The 23,054-nt window shown below is 33.4% G+C and overlaps 2 protein-coding genes and 1 pseudogene across 2 annotated transcripts; 1 reads left to right on the top strand and 2 right to left on the bottom strand.

Moving 5' to 3' along the window:
* Positions 1-2,618: 2,618 nt before the first annotated feature.
* LOC123219105 lies at positions 2,619-6,111 on the top strand (annotated as a pseudogene).
* Positions 6,112-6,831: 720 nt separating this feature from the next.
* Positions 6,832-11,512, bottom strand: LOC123219104 (probable serine/threonine-protein kinase abkC). The gene is made up of 5 exons (XM_044640849.1): positions 11,318-11,512; positions 9,707-11,033; positions 8,864-9,133; positions 8,220-8,375; positions 6,832-7,867 (listed from the first exon to the last, which is right to left on the bottom strand). Exons 1-5 carry the CDS (start codon positions 11,323-11,325, stop codon positions 7,748-7,750), a joined length of 1,881 nt encoding a protein of 626 aa, XP_044496784.1. The 5' UTR covers positions 11,326-11,512; the 3' UTR covers positions 6,832-7,747.
* A 5,646-nt stretch (positions 11,513-17,158) lies between these two features.
* LOC123218533 (transcription factor MYB102-like) lies at positions 17,159-18,751 on the bottom strand. The gene is made up of 3 exons (XM_044640009.1): positions 18,488-18,751; positions 18,271-18,400; positions 17,159-18,173 (listed from the first exon to the last, which is right to left on the bottom strand). Exons 1-3 carry the CDS (start codon positions 18,618-18,620, stop codon positions 17,351-17,353), a joined length of 1,086 nt encoding a protein of 361 aa, XP_044495944.1. The 5' UTR covers positions 18,621-18,751; the 3' UTR covers positions 17,159-17,350.
* Positions 18,752-23,054: the final 4,303 nt, after the last annotated feature.

The following is a 23,054-nucleotide window of genomic DNA, read 5'->3' as shown; positions in this document are numbered from 1 at the left end:
GGAAGATACGGAGCATACACATCTGGGCATTTTTCTAATTTCATATAGATTTCGAGAGGAATTGTATGTCATTCTTTGTCAGATATATTTTATACTATATGCAGAGATTATGAGGCCATATCTATGGCAATAGAGTAATAACTTCCAATGTTAATTGAAATTATTGGTATCTAAATTTTATTGGACTTCTTGGCCACGGTTCATGAACCGTCGGTTTACGGTTCGAAAAAATAAGGAACTTGAACCGCAACTGTAATAGGATGGTTTATAACCGATTCGGAACCGACGGTTCCAGTTCATGACCTCGATTTGGAACCGACGGCTCCGGTTGATGACCTCGGTTCGAAACAGACATTAAACCGTCAATTCTAATACATGATCTTGATTTAATTTTTAAATTATTAATTACAATAATTGAAAATTAAAAGAAAGGCTTTGACTTAATTTTTTAATTAAGCTTCTTACATATCTTATTGGGGTTTAGAAGAATCAAAGCCTATATAGTTCTCTTACTTTTGCATATCCAATAGCTGACAATACTCTCTTATCTTATCATTCACCTCCGCTATCTTGACTATTATTTCTCGTCATCGAACTATCCGTAGTTAAATCAAGCGATTCTTCATTGAAGTCCACTTTTATATTTTGTTGGGATAATTCGGCTCTTGAACTATCCACTTTTATATAATAAATAAATTTAATTATATAAATAAATTATATAATTAATTATGAAAGATAATAAAATAATAATAAATAAAATTAATTATAGGAATAAATTCTATAATTAATTATGAATTGTATAATAAAAATTGAAATTGAAATTAATAAAAAATAAAGAAAGAATTTAATTAAATTTAAAATAATTTGATTGAAAGATTGAGAGAGTATTAAGAATTGAAAGGATGAGAATGAGAGTAAATGAGAGAGTTTGAAGGATTTAGTGTGAGAAAGTTGAGAGATTGAATGGATATATATAAAAAAAAATTAAAAAAAAGAATTTAAAAAGGGAGGGGGTGAAATGAAATTTAGAAAATATGCAAGGACCTCCCTGCAAAAGATTTTGAAATATGCCAACAGTTCCCATCCTTTTTGTTAAAATTTTAAAAAATAAAATAAAATTACCGGTTTAGGATATGTAAACTGCAGGTTCATAAACCGGATTGAACCGACGGTTTTACGATTTAAAATTATATAAACCGGAACCGAACCATAAAAATTTGGTTTCGGTTCTGGTTCTTCCGATTTTATCCGGTCTAATTCACGGGCCAAACCGGCCCGTGGGCAGGTCTAGGACCTACCAATCAAAAAAGTTGTTGAAACATGATATCGACAATCTCAATTATAAGAAAGATTCAACTGGAAAATAAGCAAAACCTATGCAGTACGAAGGCTTATAGTACAATGAACCAGTACAGTGCTCATGCCAGTTTAATTAATAAATAACCAACAATCAAGTTGAGGAAAGTTCTTCAAACACGTCTTTGAACTGGTGAAGAGATGTGGTAGTACAATCAATACAGAAAACTCTGTACTGCATTTCATAACCAAGTTTAATATATATTCAGCAGATGCACCAAGATTTCTAGATCTAATGCAAGTGAAACAAAGCAACTTTAGATTAATTCCCAGATTGGAAAAATATCATTGAGTGCAGCGTTGATGAATTAATCCCTCGCTTCATGTTGTTGTTGGATAATTTCACCAGCGCTGCATTCAATCATGTTTTAGCTCTTTTGGGACTATTTCGACGAAGTAGCATCACAGGTTTGCTGTTTGGAAATTTCATTCTCTTTCCCTTTCCCATGACAGAACAGTCCATGCATTTATTTTATTATGTATTGATGTTCTTTTCCCAGACCCTGATGGGGAACGCAACAATTGCTGCATTTTGACTAGCATCTGCCATATGTGTAACCATTTTTTGTTTATTTCATTCTGTTGTGTGGTCATTATAATACACTATTCACCACTGGCCCTTGCATAGTTGGATAATCATACAGAATTGGAAGCAGATATCAAATGGGGCCTGGAATGCTACAAAGTCTTTTCTGCACAGTTTAATTTAGGTTCGCGAGAAAAAAAATGGGATGGGCTTCATAAATCTGGCACCACTTTTTGCATTATCAAGATTTAATTCTTGATCATGCATTTCTGGCATGTTGTGTTTATGGTCTAGAATTTAGTGCAAAAATAAAAATCTGAATGCAGACTGATAAATAATGGCAACTGCAGATAAGTCAAATTTTCCAGGATAAAGAAGCTTCTCTAATTAGCAACATGTATTGAATTTGATCTACAGTTAGATTCGAATTGAGTTAAATTTAAGTTTGATTCAGTTCATATATGATTGGTTCGAGTTCGAGTTCAGTTAAGATCGGCTCGTTTTAGGTTTGACCGAATTGAGCTCGAACTTGGCTCATTTTTCGTTATCAAAACAACGTTATTTCAATATATTTTTGATCAAAATAACGTTATTTTGTATCAAAAATTTTAATTAAAAACTCTAAAGAATAACTCGGACTCGAGCTCGACTGAGGTCTGTTCGTTTCGGACTCGAGCTGGCTTGGTTCGAGTCCAACCCTAATTTGAACCCTGCAAATGAATTTCAAAGAGATTAAGATCAGAAACTATAGAAATAAAAATATCTGCTGCAAAAATAAAAAACCCTTACTTCAAAGATACCGACCTAATTTTCTCGAGAAAATTTTTACTTTCCCGGAAAATACCCAAAATGCCAGAAGAAGAAGAGGCGGAAGCTCTGCCGGACCATTTGCGATGTAAGAGGACAGATGGGGGGCAATGGAGGTGCAATCGACGAGTAATGGACGATAAAAAACTCTGAAATTCATTATCTCCAAGGCTGCCACTGCCAGCACCGGCAGAAAGTGCCAGAGTGGCCGAAACTCCAGAGGAAAGGCAATAAAATCTTCAAGGTTCAATGCAATCCATTAATTAGGGCACAAAAGTTTAAGAAATTGAAGAAAAAGAGGCGAGTGATCGGTGAATCTGAGGCGTTGGATGAAGCTGTGAAGAAAATGAAATTAAAGCGAGGAGATTTACGGTTGGAACTGATAAGAATGGTGTTAAAAAAGGAAGTAGAGAAGCGAAAGGAGTTAAAAGATGGAGACTGAGAGAATTCTGATAATAGTGACAGCGATAGTGACACTGAGTTCACAACAGCTTTACCAAATGCATCAATGGCGGTTTCTACAATTTCTTCTAGTACAAATTCTGACAATGAAGATACTTCTTGTGCTGTGAAAGTTGGTGCCGAGCCAGCAACGGTTAGCAGACGGTGTTGTCGGTCCAAAAACATTGAACCAGTGCCAGAGGGCACATTACAGGTTGCTATATGATTACATTATAATTACAAAGTTGAGTTGTTGCTTTGGATTTGTTTGTGTAGTAAAATTTGTCCATAGGTTGTGCCATATAAGAGGGGTGTTGATGGTATGAGGAGGAGGAACTGCCATTGGTGTAGGAGCAGAAATTCGAGTTTGACAAAGTGTTCAAATTGTCAAAAACTGTTTTTCTGCCTGGATTGCAGAAACAGGCAGCATGAGCATGTTATGTATGTATATTTTTTCTTGCATTAAGATGTTCTAGTTCTAACAGCATTAGTTGTTAACATAATTGAAGAAATTAAAAATGAGAATATATATCAACTGTATTACATCAAGCATCAGCAAAATATTCGATATTAAATATCATATGAAATTTTAGCATACAAAATAAAATTATCGGTATAACACCAAGAACTTGAGTTTATAATGTGTTTCACTATGAACTTCAACTGATTATATTGAAATCACGGCCGCCAATCTAGATGAAAAACTATCTGCATTTCACCAATTGAAGAAAGTACTGATAATTTTTCTTATCCAGATCTACGGAGTTTTGAAAACTATTCTTCTAAGGAACTATTCATCCATCAGGCCAAAATGGCAATCATTTTTTCAATCTAGCTTTACCTAATGTGTTTGAAGACAATGTTCATAAAGTCAAGACATGTAATCAGACAATTGCCTCTATCAATGATGTATTAAATGATTGAAGAAATTTATTTTCACTTTTGCTCCATGATTTCATCATAGCTTTTGACTTTGAATCTCGTATAGTTGGTTAAAAGCAGATGTGTGAAATTTATGTATGATTTTAGGTATTTTGATACACAAGAAGAGGTTAAGAAGGCATGTCCAGTTTGTCGTGTAATCTGTGGCTGTAAGGCCTGCTCCTCAAGTCAATGTAGAGACTTGGAATATAAGGTTAGACTTTTGAAATGGCTAGATTAGGAACTATTGTATGCTTAATTTCAGGCTGAATTCTGATGCTTCAATTTACCACAACTTATGTTTCAGAACCTGTTGAGGGGCAAAATGAAGTTGAAAAAGTTCTGCATTTTCGTTATTTTATCTGTATGCTTCTTCCTGTTTTGAAACAAATAAATCAAGACCAGAGCATTGAGATAGAGATAGAGGAAAAATTAAAAGGTATGATAATAATTGTCCCTGTAAATGAACTTCCAGATTCATCTTGTAGTCCAGGAATTTACATGCTGTGGGTATATTCTAATGTCGTTTCACATGTGACAGGTCAAAAATCTACTGAAGTTCAGATTAAACAGGCTGAACCTAACCTGAATAAGCAATTTTGTTGGAATGATCCCTGCTGCTGATTTGTTACTACATATCTAGTAAAATTGTTCAATTTATTTGTGTTTTTTTTTTTTCGATGCATTGTCTGACTTCTGGAGCAGCAATAACTGTCAGACTTCTATAACGGATTTCCACAGAAGATGCACGAATTGTTCCTAATTCCTATGTGCTTTGCTTAAGCTGTTGTCAAGATATTCTTCAGGAGAGTATATCTGGAAGCTTTAGATCTCTCATTTGAAAATGCCCAAATACAAAAAAAGCTTATACATCTGGAGCCCAACTTTCAGAAAACAAGTCTGTTAGCAACTATCAGCAAAGATATGGAAGCAGAACTTTTGATTCATCTGCATCAGTGCTAAGTTGGAAAGTTCTTGAGGGTGGTGTTGGTATATCATGCCCACCCATGGAGTTCGGTGGTAGTGGTGATAGCCACCTTGATTTGAGATGTGTTTTCCCTTTTAGTTGGATCAAAGATCTGGAAATTAGTGCAGAACAAATAGTTGGCTGCTATGAGTTGCCAGAAATAATAGATTTGTCATCACGTTGCTCATTGTGTTCAGAAATAGACAATGAAGCTAATGGAATCAGGCAGCTGCAAAAAGCAGCTACAAGAGAGAATTCTCATGATAGTTTTTTGCTTTACCCTACTGTTATCGATATTCAAGGTGATAAGATTGAACCCTTTCAGAAACACTGGGGTAGAGGTCACTTGAGGGTACATCAGAATTGAGTTGGGATCCAGTAGTCATGTTCTGTTCTTATCTTCAGAATATCAGTTCCAAACTTGGGAATGATGAGGGAGCCGCTAATAATGCTGATTGCCTGGACTGGTTTGAGGTTAGTGTGATATTCTTTTTTACAACAAATTTTCAAAAAAAATCTCAGCTTTAATTTAATTTTGGATATCAAGAAGCTTGAACTGAGAAAATTGTGACTGCATTAGTGTCTAAATATTTTCCATTAATAGTGGTTCAGAGGTCCCTCATGTTCATTGTCTCTGCTCTTTGAGAATGTGATTGCTACTGGCCTTCAAGGAGCCTAGCGAACTCTAGAGAACATAATCCATCATGTCTCAATGTAAGCTGCTTGGTAATGGGTGACATGTTATCATAATAAAGTGGCACAAGTGTGAAGTGTCCATCCACTTAGCAACTTTGTCTCAAGATTCCAGACGGTGAACATGCATTGTTTTCTTTCAGGTCATTTATCGGTTTTATCTATTAGAATTTTAATGTTGAGATTATTCAGTGATTCATTTTGATATACTTTTTGGTATCAGAGCATCTGTCTATACAGTATTTATGCTGTGCGTAAACAATTGTAATCTTCTTTCTCCCTCTCCTGGAATCTTAAATGAGTCAAATCTAAAATAATTCACCTTTTTGCTGGAATTATAGAACCTTTAATCGTGAAGAACTTAGTGTTGCTTAAATGTAAAATCACGAAGTTTATGCTGATGTACATACTCCAAACATGCACTGGGTGACCATCCTGTGACTTGTGACAGACATTAACCAATGTACTTAACGGTGGTCACCGATGGTTTCGAGAAAAATTCAAGTCATTGATTCCTTCATCAGTTCATCCTTTTTTCTTCTTATTCCAGGTTAATATTTTGGCTCATACTACTGATGTCCCTGCATCTACGAAGCAGCTTAACAAGATAAGGGAGTTGATGAAAAGGCACAAGGATCAAGATCAAACGGACTCTGCATACGTTGCTCCAGAACAGAAATCATTATTTAATGGAGAAGACATGGAAGTGGGACTCTGTGATGTGGTCAGAGATGATTTAACTAGACATGAAACCAGTAATTTAGATCGCAAAAATAAAAATATGTCCAAGGATGGACAACATGATACCGATTCTGGTTTCTCAATACCATCTGTGGGACTATTCGGAGCTTAGAAACAACAGAGAAAAGAAAGGTCTCTGATTCCAAATATTTTACCAAGGAGAGAATGGCAGAGACTTGTGGCGTGCAGTGGGATCTGTCTCGCAGACTTGTGTGCAATTAAAATTCAAAAATTTTACACTAACCTCCAAACTAAACAGTAACTACACAATATAATAACCACCTTTTTTGTTAATTTATTTTCCGTTTTAACTGAATTTTATATGAAATTTTGGATTAAAATAATGTTTGAAAAGCTAGGATTCTAAGATTAGAAATGAAAGTAAAACAAGTATTAATTTAGAATATTGATTAAACACATATAATCCATAGAGTGGTTGGTATGATGTAGCCCAAAATAAATAAAGTCCGTAAATACAAAATTCTATTTGCAGGAGAGTGCTCCTGTCCTGTGAATATCTTCCTAATGAAATATATTCTATTTGGAACTCTTCTCCCTACAATATTCCAAAAGCGTGCAATTCTTTCTCCCTATGATAGTTTACTGAAATACTTACAATAAAAGCATGCGCATAGCACAATCTCTTACATATTTGAATCAACCAAACAGAACTGCATCAGTTTGGCCACTCGTTAGTATGCCTCACGTTGACTTACAGTTGATCAAATTCTCATTCTTACCATAGAACTACCGTCGACAAACCAAGTGTTGAAACATTCTCTTTTAAACTATGGCTGACAAGTTGTCCATAGACTTTTTCAGATTAAATTCAACTCAAACAATGCCCGATGACCAAACATATATCATAGACACAGAGAACTTTATATGTACACTAAAGGGCGCATAAAAATACTTCATCATGTTTGGGGCACCATTGAACTTTGAGAGTAGGAAAGTGCATACTGTACACAAAAAAACTTTGAGAGTAGGAAAGTGCATACTGTACACAAAAAAACTTTGAAACAATAGAATGTCAAAAAATTTATTTGTCTCTTTTGGCCCCCTTCACTGTTTCGCCTGAAAGTATGGAGGCTAAGATATAGCAATGGTTTATAGGAAAATTGGAATAAAAAAAGAAGAACAAAATTGGCAATTTTGAAAAGAGGCTCAATTTTGAAGGGAATTGAAAAAAAAAAAAACTTGAGACACTTATCTTATTTCTTAGGACTGGGATATTATACTGTCCTTGCGCTATCAAAATTGTTTCAGTGGATCAGCAACAAACAAAAACCTTCTTATGGGGCCATCAGTCCATCGATTGTGTAAGAAAGAGACTTTGCCCAATCAGCTTTTAGTAGTAAAGTTTGTAATGTGTCCATCACATTATACCCAGGATCAAGCTTCCGCTGCCAACCCTAAAAAAAATAAAACACGCACCAAAACATACAAAATTAAATTCACCATTGATGATGTCAATAAATTATGACATTGATATCAAATGTCTACACCAATTCAGCTAAAGTACATATAATTATACATTCACCTTTTAGGTCATTTCTAAAATCATTTGATCCACACAAGAATATACTAAATTATAGAGATTGAAAAGATAAATAGCGAGAGGGCAACAAAGACTAAGGGTGAGGTCCCCAATCCAGTAATTCAAATGTTTAATATGCATAGGAGGTCAACGTCCTCCAATTACCTTTTCTTTCTTGAGTGTTCAACACCTAATTGATGAAAGCAAAAATGTAAGAGCACAATTACCTCAAGAACCAAAGTTGTGACCATCACAGTGCACACATTTCCATCAATATTCACTCTATGGCGCCGAACTTTTTCAAGCAATTGTTGCATGCACTCAGCAGGCTGGACCAAATCACCTTCTGGAGAACCCCAGAAAGCAAAAGCCTCTTCCACTTCCTGTAAACACATTATGTCAAAAGCTATACAAATAAAATGGAATAGAGATCAACTACAATTAAAACATCAATGGCATGCACCCAACAGAATTTAAAAGAGTCAAATGCCTGAATATGACATAGTGTTCTTCATTTATAAAAGTTCTCTTACCAGATGATCAAGTGTAATTAAAAGTCCCAAGCTAAAATAGAGGAAACCCTCTAGAATGAAACAAAAGATATTGGGTTCAACTGCCACTAGAGATTTTATGTTCTCTTGTACAGTAATCATGATAGGAAACAATGAGAAACATATAATTTAGGTACAAACAAAGACACCTTATGAGTTACAAACAGAACAAACAGGAAAATCTTGTAAAGTTCTTGGTGCAACGATATAACTTAAGACAGAAGAATCTTGCAAACTTGAAGCCATTGCACACTCCTAACAAATAATCCAAATCAGAATTATTCACATCAAAGTAAATAAGTCATGATCCTGATAATAACCTCAATAAAAGCTTTTGGATTTGGGCAGTTCTGTTGCTTTGACAATTTAAGAGTGCACTCTGCAGCAGTGCGCCCATCCCGGCGGGCAACAGCCTTAAAAAATTCCAATAAATTTACTCGATCACTCTTAGAGAGTTCAGCAGTCATGCCTACATCAAGGAAAATGACATGAGGCTTTGATCTAAAGAGCCGTTTCTTAGAAGAGTTGCTCTGAGCCACCCGTACAAGAATATTTCCAGGATGCATGTCAGCATGAATAAAATTGTCCACCTGAAAGAAAACATTAACATGTCTTCAAATAAGAAATAATACTAAATGTCTATCTTATAATTAATAACTGAAACACCAAGCACAGAAAAGAAATCATGTAATCAATTAAATCAATGTTATTGTGACAGAAAAACAAATCAGCTCAAAATAGGAATAAGAAAAATATAACCCTGATATTCATCATCAGAAATCATTGTGAGAAACCATGTAGAATGCACATCTCAGGTTCTTTTTAAACATATAAAGGTTTTAAAAAAAAAAAAAACTTCCAAGCAGATTTGATGATTTGATAGAAAGACCAATAGCTGTATTAACAACTTTTGCAGTAAAGTGAAAGATTGATTTCTATTACGGTGTTGAACAAAATTCAGCATAGCAACAATTTAAATATCATATTGTCAACTTGAACATACTGTAGATTCAATTCATAGACAACATTAACTCAATTGAAAAGTCAAGAACATAAATAGACATATAATTAAGCATAAAATAGACTTAAAAGAAAATTGGCAACTGACAAATCATAATCGCATCAAGACATAAATATAAATTACTCATTCAAAAAAATGGTACCAGGAGCATTTTCAAAAGTGCATGGGTCCCGATGTGCGCAAGTGCAGTTTTAATCCGAGCATGTCCCTTAAGTTCGTCAACATAGTGTGAGACACTTTCCCCTTGCTCATAGCTTTCCACCAGAACAGCAGGATGCACAAGGGGATACACTGGTCTAGGAAAAGAAACATCCTTCCATCTTCGGAAATTATAAATAAACCGGTTCAAATGAGAAGCTTCCCTGGAAAGGTCAACTTGAGACATCATGAAAACTGCAAACTGCTGAACACTCTCATCCAACCTTAGCCACTTCAAAGCTGGAATGAATGTAGATATCTTTGCTGCCAAGTTGATTATTACAAAATCTCTCCTAATTGATTCACCAACGCCAGGATGTCTAACCTTTACGGCAACTACTATAGACTTCACCTTTTGACCAGGGTTCTGAAATCTCAAAGAAGCCCGATGGACTTGAGCGATACTACCAGATGCTACAGGTGACTCTTCAAAAGTATCAAAAATTTCAGAAAGCTTTCGACCAAATGCTTTTTCAATAGTCATTTTAGAATACGCAAAGCTATGTTCAGGAGCTTTAGTGTGAAGCTCCGAAAGCTTCTTGCATAAATCTCTAGGAAAGAGATCTGGCCGTGTAGCTGCCCATTGACCCCATTTAATGAATGCTGGACCCGCTTTTTCCAGTGTTTTAAGAACAACATGAAGCCATAGTTGCCTAAACTGGGGTCCTAAATAATCAGCAAAAGGTGCCATCGTTAAACTGGGTGAGAATAATACCATAAGATAGAAGGTTCTTACAAGCAAAATAACAGCTTCCACTGCTGAATATAGAAATGAGGTCACAATCACATGCCCATCTTGTGCACGCATGTATAAAGCATTTTGTGAAGGGTAATGCTCAGTCTCTGCAGACACTCTCTGTGCCCATGCTAGCTGCCCAGATGTCAAGGCAAAAATACCAGGTACAACGAGGGGTGAGCGTGTCAAAGACAAGCTGACTGCTTGGATGATCCTACTTAAACAGGGGAAAATCTGTTCATCAGAACCTTCATGCAAGAGCCTTCTCCAAGCAACTAGTGCTCGATGTGTCAAAGTACTACTTGCAGAGGCAGCTGATAAATTCCTGGTAGTGCAACTCCTACAAAAAAGCTCTTTGGTATTATACATGGGGTGCCTTCCCCTACTAAACCCATAATGCGCATAAAATCTGTACTGTGACGCACGTAACCCAGCCGTAACAACAGCTCCATAATTCCTTATTTCTGAATAACAGCTCCTGTGCTTCGAAACAATACAACGTGCAGCCCTCCGAATATTACGGAATGTCAAAATTCTACATCCCAACAATCACACAACTTAACTATAGTTTACAAAACAAGGACACATTCAATAATATATAATTACCTTCGCATCTTTTAGCTTCAAAATATTCTTTAAAATCTCATAAAAAAGGCTACTAACAACTAGCAGCTTAAGGTGAAAAAATCAATAATTCAAGATAAAATTGCCAAAAAAAAGTATAAAACAGTCATAATTCACGATTGAAATCAAAATTAGATAATCGAGACAACTAAAAAAAACCCTAAACGATAGGAGAGAGTAAAAAGGCCGACAGACCTAGACATGGCGATCCTTGACACGATAACTAGAAAAGACTAAAGTGCGCTTGAGGTGAATAATATTGGTAGTAATTGAAAGCATTTTCTACATTGATTCTTGTTCTGTGTGAGTAATTTGTACGGGTGATTTCGTAGTTTGTTTGCAAAGAGCGGCGCAGGAGGAAGAGGATGGAGAATTACTCAACAGTAGCGCATTATGGGCCGTAAAGTTGTTTAACTTTGAATAGGTTGGGCCCACTGTTGCTTTGCTTGGTTCTTTTTCGGTAATGTTTTCGGAACCGGACCATCAACTTGGTGGAAGGGGCAGTCCGGTTCAATCAGTAATCAAATTGTTTGACTAATATTCTAACCAATTAATTATTTAAAAATAATAATTAAAATCATTTTTAATAATTTATTATTAAATACTAATAAAGTTATATATGTAATTTTATGTATAAATAACGATATATTATAATATAATTAGATATTATTTTATCTTTAATTTTTAACTATTTAATCATACTGTAACACATCATTATTTATATATAAAATTTATGCATATAGTTTTATTGTTTATATATAAACAAAATTGATAGGTGAGATTTTTTATTTTAAGTAATAATAATGTTTTTTTTAAATTAGTTTCTTTTATTGACCTGGTCAAATTCAGTTTTTATCTAGATTAACATTCGAATTATTTGATTCAATCCGCTCTAATTCTAAAAATGATTTTCAAACAAACCAAAACTATTTTATTAATGAATAATGATCTAATTAGTCGAATCAATCAATTCAATCCGATTTTTAAAACCATATTTTTCACTTTTTTTTAATTTTTTTTTTTTGACATCATTCACTCATTAAAAGATGTTTGATATATATGTAAAGTTTTTATAATTTTATTTTTTAAAATAAGTTATAATTCTAAGCATATTTTGTGCAAAATGGGTCTATTAATACTAAACAAAATGAAAATAATAAAATATTAAATTTTTTAAAATATATATTAAAAATGGAATAAAGGTAATTTTAGAATTTATTTGGTGTCCAAATAAAAATTTTTAATAATAATTTTGAAACTTTGAAATTGAGTGACTTAACCAGTGCTTCCATTATACTGTACTCCAAATGAATCACTTAGTTCATATAATTGTTTAATCACTTGATTTTCATAATTTAGTTGAACTTCAAATATATTTAGCAAAACAATTTATATAAATATACATATATAATATAAAACTATTTTATAAACATATTTAGTGTTAGACTCGAACCTGGCTAGCTTGGGTTCGAAAGTCGATTTGGCTTAATTCAATTCGATTCAAATTTGAACCTAATTTAAATTAGAAAGTTTGACTTATTTTGAAACTGAGCCAAATTTGAGTTAAAGAAAGTTTGACTCAATTTGGCTTACGAGCTAAATAGATAACTGATTCGGTTCAAATTTGACTCGTGATTTTATTTGAATCATGTTAAGTAATTATTAAATGGTGTTGTTTTGTTAATGAGTCATGAGTTCGAATCATAAATCTAAGTCAAATATTTGAATCATGGATTTAAATTATAAATTCGAGTCAAACTTGAATCGAATCATTTTCATTTGAACTAAATTTGAACTATCTTTAATGTTGGTTCAATGAACTTGAATTAAACTTGAGTCAAAAGATGTTTAGATTTAGCTCATTTGTATCTATCCCTAAACACATTAACAAGTTTTCTTTAAGTTTAATACTTAACGAAAGTCATTTGAGAATATTAATGTTCTAAAACTTGAAGATGGTAGATTCCAAGTTCAACTTTTACATATCATAAACATAAGTTTGTTTATAACATGTAAATTTAACTATCTTAAGATTAAATTGAATGGCAAAAGCGAGACAACTATAATAATAAAAATTAAATGGTATGAGTTTGAAATTAATTGACGATATTTTAAAATTAACTTTTACTTAGTTAAGGGGTCGGTTAGTTGATTTGACGAGATTTTACCGATTTAATGTGATTAGTTTAGTTTTGAAAAGGTTTTATTATTAAACACCCACCCTGAAATATCAAATTTTGTGGACTGTGTGAGTGAAATAAGGGCCTTAGTGAAATTATTAAGGGAAAACCAAAGAGTTTCAGAAGCAAAAATTCTTGTAGACAAAATTTATGCAAGAAAAAAAAATTCTATTTTTAAACTGCTGAAACTATCATTCAACTCTAAAAGAGAACACTCATTATGTCATGCATGTCAATATGGGAAAAAGCATCAAAATTCATTTCTCAAATTGATGCTTATTACATTAGAGATCAAGTCACTACAAAGCAACTAGCGATCCAATATGTGCCTACTCAGTTTCAATAAGCCGATATTTTAATTAAAGCATTGGTTGCTCTCCCACTTTTGTTGATTGAGAGATGGTCTTAGAGTTTGTAGTTTCACAACTTGTTTTTCTACACCAAAGGGCCATGACCAACATAGATTTGTTGAGCAAAAATGTAGTTGGAAAAATGATGTAGAGGTGTTGAGGTTAAGGGAATATGTAAATGTTTAGAGAATATATAGGATTGGGGACATGGTAGAAATATATTTATCTCACCTCTATCTCATCTCTGACGATAAGAATTTTAATCATTCTCATCTTTGTCTTTATCATAAAATCTCTTTTGGTTCTAAGAGGGGTGGGCTGAAGACCCGTTTTCATATTGTGATATCTATGCCTTCTGTAATAGCAACAAAAGTAGACCAACAGTCCACTGTTTTTTTAATCACTAAAGTAATTTATATCAATATCCTAATCCAAGAAATACCCAAAAGCCATATGTTAGTCAATAAAAATCCAGGGTCGATGATAGAAATTCGCGTTCAGGCCCCGATTTCTTGTTTCAGTTGTGCTCATTTTCTTCTTAGAAAATGCTTTGTCTCATCCCAAAGCAATAGAAAAAGGCTACAATGTAAAAAGAAAACATGGAAGAAAGTTATAAAACAAAGAAATCCAGCCAAGGCAAAGACAAAAACCCACTTTAGGGGTTTACTCATTCAAAATAATGAAAAACGTTTTTCTTTGGGCGGTCGAGACAGAAAGAGATCGACATTATGGCTTTACTGTGGTCGGCTCCTAGTCAAAGGGTAGCCATTTTTAACACGTCAACCTCCAAATAGGATCCTGTACACATTATTGATTAATGCAATGGATGTTTACATCTCAAACACGGGAGGCCAAAAGACCTAACTATTTGTTTGCTTTTTACAGAAATCAAATCTAAGTTTTGATGTATAAATGACGTGTGGCTTACATGCTTGATGAACAGTTTGATCTAAATAATCGGTTGACCATTAATAATTCATTATTCATGCATCAATTTTCTCGAATCTAAAGAGAATTATTCCTCAGTAATATCGTCGAGTTTGCAAGTAGATATTTTGCAGTTTAAAAGACACATATTTACAATTAAAATCGTATGACCGACCAACCGACATGGCCACAAAAAGAGGAAAAGAGAACGCGGTCAAATATAACAAAATATTTGAATAACAAAATATTATTAGATATTTAAATTCATTAAGAGAAATATAATTAATTTTTAATTTTTGATATTTTAATTAAATAACTTTTTTTTGGTAATTGGAGATTTTAGTTAAATTTATTAGATGGGTAAGCTTAGAATATAATAATCTGATCTACAGCTACTGTATTAAATAATTTAAAATTTCATAAATATGATAAAAATTTGAATTCAAAACGTTACTTTAAAAATTTTAATATTTTATCAGTTTTATTAACTCTTAAAGCCTAAATAACATTTTTATCTTTAATTTTAATAATAAATTTTTAAAAATTAATTGATAAAAATTAAGGATTTCAACGAATCCCTTGGTGGAAATAAACATTTTGGCCTAAAAAATAAACCAAGGGTAATGAATTTCTAATTTGATTTGACTGACTGTTGACTAAATCAACTTCTTGCAAGTTACTTGCTTCATTGTTTCAAAATATTTTGCGTGTTTCAGAGAAACTTCTACTTTCTTCGGTTTCAGCTTGTAATTTAATTACAATGATAAAATCAATTATTGTTATGGCTTCAACAAGCTGCCGTAATTTATGTTGAAAAAAGACACGAGTTTTGTGTGGAAAAGCTGCACTAGCATATGTAGCCCCAGTAAACTTAGCTTTCGTCTTCTTCTTCGCCCACTGAACCACACAGACACTGAAACTTCATCTCTACGTTATCGCCATTTATTTGCAAATTAAAAAACTTGCATGAGTCGACACACGTGGATCATACAATGGTTTACTTATATTCATAAAAATGCTTTTTGCTATTCCCAGAAAAAGAAAAATTAAAGAACTTATGATTTTGAAGAGTGTATTGTGCATTCTATTTTATTTTTGGATTAGGGAAATTAAGTTAAATTTTGACAAAGATTTTATGGATTCAATTTTCATGTAGAATTATAACAGGGATATGATTAGGTTGGTGTACAAGGAGGTAGGTGTAGTGGAGATGGACAAGCTGGGGGAATAAAACAAGAAATAAATGCAAATTGAAGATTAATTAGTCAACCAATATAAAGTGGGAATAAGATTTAATTTGCGACGCCATTTTCATTCAACAGTAAGCTTAATTATCAATGATTGACTTAATCATGCACTTATGACTTAACATTAGTCTTAGTTGATTAAGCTGCCATTACACAGAAGCCAAGGTTTATGAAATAGCCGGCAAGTTTAAGTTAATTCTTGTAACCCCAAAGCACCTCTTCAACAGAGAAAGGGGAAACATTTCTCTATCTCTTATATAAGGAATAATGAAAAATTCTTATCCCCTTATCATGAAAATTTTTTTTCACACTTTACTTTTTTCACTCTATTAAAAAAATAAAATACTTTATTTATTATTTGAATATATTAATAACAATTTACAATTTTTAAAAATAATTTAATATTTAAAAATTTAAAAATTAAAAGGTCGAGAAAATGATTAATCAAAAATACATTTTTCATCCCTCTACCTCCATTCTTGCGTCCATCAATCAGAAAATCTATCACCGCGTTCGGAGAGAGACCGCCGATTTGTCATCTCTTCTTTTGAAAACTTGACAAGGCCAATCCATAGAATTACCTGGTCAACCAGTCACTCCATAACCCATTATGGGGACCCACTTGTGATTATTGTTTCCATGTGTCAAAAACGATGGCGTAATTAACACTAGGTCTTGGTTTGACGGTGAAGCTATTAAATGGTACAGCACAAGAGACCCGCCATGATTTCAATAAAGCTAGCCAGCTAGCTAGCTCTCTTTTATTTGTGGCCCTGATTCCCGCCAGGTCACCGCTGGTACATGGACAGCTGCCACCCTTTTTTGTCAAACTCCATTCCCATAATCCTCATGCAAAAACATTACTTTATTAGTACGTGAAAAGACAGTTACCCTAACAGGTGTCCGGGACACGTTAGCCTCCCCAACCGCCGGCAGCTCTCGCCGGAAATTTGCCCGGATTTGACTGCCTGTAGGGAACTTTGAAACAATCTTTCTATCTTTTTCTCAATGATAGTTCAATTGCTTTTGTTCAACTTTTTTTTTCCTTTAATTAAAGTTCATTTTTTAGTTTCATGCTTTGTTTAGAGATCAAAATTGGCCTTTTAAGGAAAGACAAAAGGATTTGCATTGAAGATAAGATTTAATCATAAAAGTGTAAAAATTTAATTATGTGGGCAGGTATATAGCAACATACTTCAAATAATTTGTGTATGATTTAAATATTTTATTTGGTTCTTTTCTGTCCATTTGAGGAAATTTGAACATATAATAAGATTTCCAAGGCAATTTAAAACCATAAGATATAAGCAAGGATTAAACAATACAAAGGCATATCAATAATGGAAACTTTTTATTAATTTAAGAATAGAAAGAAAGGACAGGATCTTACTTCCTGATACAGTAAGCTTCAGAAAAATGCAAGAAATGAAATATTAAAAACTTCGACACATATCAACACCATCGAATCCAAAACCCAGAAAATTGACAAAAAGGCAAAAAAGTTGGATTAGTTTCATTTTGAATTTACATGAATTCATTAACACCCAAAATCTCTGGGATTTCAAACTTCAACATATCGCTGCAGTAGCTTTCCCTCTCATCTTCAGTACTAATATATGTTGAATTTGAATTCATTGGAGTTGGACTTGAAGATGGTGTCGATAAAACTGATGTGAAGCTGAAATTTCTGTTATTGGAATAGAAATTTGAAGTTTCAGATGAAGGATCCATGACTCTTTGATCTGAGCCATTGTAATTAGTGTAAGCCGGAGGTAAAGGCTTATAGTCTTCAGAAAAATTTGAGGGCATCCCATTATTACTTTCCCAGTGATTAAATTGAGAATTTTGGTTGCTGAAGTTGGCAAAATTTGTTGGAAACTGCTCAACTTGGGTCTCTATTAATTGTTCTTCGTTAGAAAAAGAAACACTGCGGGGAGTAGTATCTTGAACAGGAAGTTGAAGGTGGTTATCAGTTTGAACAAACTGTTGGTATTGATTTTGAAAATTGCAGAGCTGGTCTTCTTGAACATTTTGAAGAAGGAAATTTTGGTTTTGGTTTTGATTTTGATTTTGGCTTTCACGTTGAGATGAGATGATAGAAGTTGCCAGTCTTAAAAGTTCAGGATTAACTGGGGATTGGAAACCTAACAACCCTGAAATGTTCATTTGAGATGAATTGTAAAGAGATGGGCTTAGAATTGAAGAGAGATCAAGAAGATCAAGGCGAGGACTGTGAGTCACTGGATCGATTCCCATACGAAGAAACCTTTTACGAATGTGGGTGTTCCAGTAGTTCTTGATTTCATTATCGGTTCTTCCAGGCAAGCGAGCAGCAATGGCGGACCACCTATAATCAAACAAAGAATAATACAAAGTTCATGAATATTACATCTTTGAAGATGGAAACAATTAAACCGTATATTTAAAAGCTCTTAAAGACTTGCTTGTTCCCCAGTATACTATGCAGCTGAATTATTGTCTCTTCTTCTTCAAAAGAAAATCTTCCTCTCTTGATATCAGGTCGCAAATAATTAGTCCATCTTAGACGGCAGCTCTTTCCACACCTTTTCAGACCTAAAATTTCAAAACAACGACACAACCCATCAACACAAAGCCTTAAAAAGAAGCCAATGAAATTAAAAGGAGGTGATATTCACATACCAGCATTCTTTGGAAGTGTCCTCCAGTTTCCATAGCCGTGATTTTTAATATAATCAGTCAACTTCTGATCTTCCTCCGGAGTCCATGGACCTTTCTTCAGGCCATTTTTATCACAACACGGTGTTCTTCCCATGGTTATCTTCAAATACAAAGGTTGTTTAACGTACTGTGATCAGTTTGCTTCAAGTTTGAGAGAGAGAGATAGATAGAGAGATTAGTAAATGCAAATTTGCAAACAAAATGATGTAGATTTCGTCTGCGGACGTAATTGTATAAATAGAAACAGGAGAAGATTAAGAACGAAAGGAAGTCAAAAGGATTCGGTGCCGTCCTCTACATAATTACATCAGTATGGCCACGTGTCCTCTTTCTTCGGAGAAATACGTTCATGTCTAATATCTCCCTTCTTACTTGGATTGAACATTTAATTATAAATTAACTTTCTCTCCAAAAGTCTCTTTCTTAATCTTATTACCCAGCTATCATTTTCCGGCGGAAGTCATATTATCTGTCATCCCCAAGAACGAGCCACGTCTCATCAATCACACATGAACTTGTTACAGGGAATCCTCGGTTTTCATCTCTGCAGTCCTTCATTACACGTTTCAAGCTGAGCTTCATCCTCAGCTTAATTACCTTCACCAGTCGATCTTTTTCTATATTTTTAGTCAATTTTGCATGGAATGTAGTGATTATTTATAATAAATCAGCAGGGAAAAGGTGCTTTCCTCCCAAAGATGTCAAGATATATAATCTTTCTAAATTTTAAAAAATATTTTTATTGATTATAGTTAATTATTTAATCAATCCTCGTTGTTGTATATTCTTGTGATAAACCGTACAACTTATCAAAGAGCTATTGAAAAATATTAACAAAGCAGGTTAACTGAGAACTTAAAATATGATATATATTATATTCTTTTCGCTTGATATGAAGGTCAAACAAAGCACAAGAAAAAGAGAAGATCCATTAATAGTCCAGACTCCAGCGCCCCCAACTTTTGATTTTACTATTCATTGCATGTAAGGTTAGGGTTAGATTCAAATCGAATTTATTTGAACTCAAGTTTGGTTTAAATGACTCTAAAACGAGCCAGTCTTATACGAGCTCAAGTTCGAGTCAAAATTTTCAATTAAAAATTTTGATACAAAACAATATCGTTTTAATTAATATGTATTAAAACGACGTCGTTTTAATAACGAAAAATGAATCGAATTAAATTTGAATCAAATTTAAACTTGACTTTCACAAGCTCGAGTTCAAACTCAAACTCAATTGTACGTAAATTGAGCTGAGCTTAAACTCAAGACTCGACTCAAATCCAACCCTATATAATGTTATATATGTTGGCCTCATGAGAAAGCCACCTAAAACGAGACATCTTTATTTGTAGGCGAAGTGACTACTTCCCACCCAGGATCGATATAATTCTAATATTTCATTAGTTAATTATTAAAATTTAAATATTTATTTATTTATTAAAATTTATTATTATTATTTAAAAATTTTATTAAAATTCATATTTTAAATTACCCTCAAATTTTGAAATTTTTATTTTTACTCTCTAGTTTTATATTTTCCAAATTCAAAAACTGACTTCTCTCCGCCCCCTCCCTAACATCTAAGGTTATAGAAGTCTCATTTTTTGCAATAAACAATTGCCCCCATCACCCCCCCCCACCCAAAGTTTTAAAAAATTCTAGTTTAACTCCTATTTAACTTCAGTTTCTTGATTTTCATCTCTAGCGACCAATCGTTATCACTAGTCATTGACTCTCTCCCTCCCGTCTTTCCAATCAACTGGTCTTCTCTCTCCAACCGTCTTAATCGAAGACGAAAATGAAGGGTCTTTATTTCAGACGAAGATGATCGGTTTTCGTTTGAGGAAAACTCTAATGACAAGTCTTCGTCTTAGACGAATACCCTTTTTCTTCATTGGAGACAAAGATAGTCGAAGAGAGAAGACCAATCGACCGGAAAGATGGGAGGGAGAGAGCCGACAACCAGTGATGGTGATTGGTCATCGAAGATGAAGATTTAAAAACCAAAGTCGAATGAAGACTAAATTGAGTTTTTTTAAAACTCTGCGGGGTGGTTGTTTTTTGCAAAAAATAAGAGTTTTACAACTTTAGATTTAGGAGGAAAAAAATCAGTTTTTAAACCTAAAAAATATGAGATTAGAGAATAAAAATAAAAATTTTAAAACTTGAAGGTTATTCAAAATATGAGTTTAAATAAAATTTTTAAATAGTGATTTTACTCGTAATAATAATAATAATGAAATTTAACAAATAAATAAATATTTAAATTTTTTATAATTAATAGATAAAAAATTAGATTTGTATCAAACCTAGGTGAAAATAGTCATTTGGCCTTAATTTGTATTAATAAGAATGCCAAGATTCGCAACGAAACGAGATCGGTCTGAATTGGGACACATACATTCACTTTAGTGTGGATCCTTTTATACTGTATAGTTTTATTTTTTTGTTCGATTGTCACTTTTTCAGTGTCTCTTCATAAAGTGATAAACTTTATTTTATAATTAAAAAAGCATAAATTTGACCATGCTTTTTCGAAAACACATGTTAAATGCCTCTTAGATTCCAAATAAAAAGTCTCTTTCTTTTCAGTTTTATTCAAAAATAACAGGCGGAACACTAACAAAAATTTCAAATCATCTAACAAATGGGGTATGCACTTTTCCACATAAGTGTTGATGGGTTAATTAACTAGATCCGTCTGATCGATCCGATGACATTAACATTACGTTAATATGATATAACTAAAATTTCAAAATAAGTATGAGGTAATAAAACGTTATGCTGATATCACATAACAGTGGAATCGGTTTAACATAGTAGTAAACCAAGTTTTGTCATTATTTATTTGGTTTAATCTCAAATTAACCTAACTTAATAACTAAAGCGAGATTTGTCATGACTTAGACTATATTTGGCTCTAATTCTTGACCGGACTGGTCAATTAGGTCCAGGTTATAAAGCCGTGATTAAAAGCGTTATCTACTTAATTATGCCATATATAAGCTGTAGGATGGCATGGTTTTCTGTTTGTCTCTCGATCAGCCACATCTGGAACATGATGATTTGCTGTCAACCAAATCATAACTTAACTTCATTGACTTTTTGTTATATGCAGTCTTAATCGATTTAGTAGTAGTAATTTCCTTAGTTGCCAGACGACTAACAACAGTGCTGCATCGCCTTAATGATAATTACATGTATGGTTGGCTACATTTCTTCTTGTTGACAATCACCACATTCATCACAACTGTCCTTTCAAACACCCCACAGCCTCTCGATCCTTCAGCACATTTATTTTCTTTATCTCTTTGAATGAATTAACAGCTCCATTGTCCTGACCATATATTCACAACCACCCCCTATCCTGTTAAATATATATAGGCCAAAAAAACTTATTCGCTCCCAACGTTTGGGGCAAAGACAAACTTTCATCTAAAGGTTTTTTAAAAATTCAGATACTCATTTATCATCTAATTTATGTTAAAAGTAAAGATAAAACTATTATTTAACCACTAAACGTTAAAACTCCAAAAGTTTATATCATTCCCCTACCCTTTGGTTTGGAAAACTATAAATTTTTCTCTAAGTTTAAGTTTTAAAAAATTACATTTTGCCCTTTAGAGTTTCAGAATTGACCCTCCATCTTCTGATGACCTTCCATCTCTGTCTGGTTGTCTTCCCTTCCCATGATTTTCACAATCAGTTTTAGGTTGTTTTCTCTTCTCGGTCTTCGTCGTCTTTGGGTCATCATCATCGTCAAAAAGATTAATATGTCAAATAGACGAAAACCCAACCTTCATCATCTCTGAGGCTATGATTCTAGTAATGGCACACATCACATCCTCTGTTTGGACAATGAATCCATTTGGACAATAAATGATTCATCGTCTAGACGAAGATGAATTGTCTAATTCATCTTTTTTTAGACAACAAATCCTTTGTTGTTCAGACAAAGTGGAGAAAAAAGACGACTTGGTCAAAGTTAGTCACCAAAAAATGGAGAGAAGATTTTGAAAGGGCCAAAAATTTATCTTGGGAAAATTTTATAATTTTCCAAACTAAAGGGAAAAAATCATATAAACTTTTATATTTTTTAATATTATTGATTAAATGACCTTTTTACTTTTATCATTAACGAAAAATTCTAACAAAAATTAAATAATAAGTGATATTTGCGTTTTTAAAACTCTATGGGTGGAAGTTTGCATTTGCACCAAACATTGGGTGTGTGTCTGTTTGATTGTCAACAATAAGGATTCCATTGGTAGAAAAGATCGTCACAATTTGATGATGTCCCACTTGTACAACACTGTGGGACAACCAACGACACTTGCTTAATTAATATTTTACCACAATAGCAAAGATCGATGAACCCAAAAACAGAGGGGACAAAAATAGCGGCTAGAAATTTAGAATAGAAGAGAAATTAGGGAAGCTAGTTTACGTCGGCCAAAGACTTTGAAACCCTAAAGTCCAAACTCAATCTAATGATTTATTAGGATAAGGGTCCTACTCTTTACCC

The sequence above is a fragment of the Mangifera indica genome, chromosome 6 (genome assembly GCF_011075055.1).
Source record: "Mangifera indica cultivar Alphonso chromosome 6, CATAS_Mindica_2.1, whole genome shotgun sequence".
Lineage (NCBI taxonomy): Eukaryota > Viridiplantae > Streptophyta > Magnoliopsida > Sapindales > Anacardiaceae > Mangifera > Mangifera indica.
This window is presented reverse-complemented; position numbering and strand designations above follow the sequence as displayed.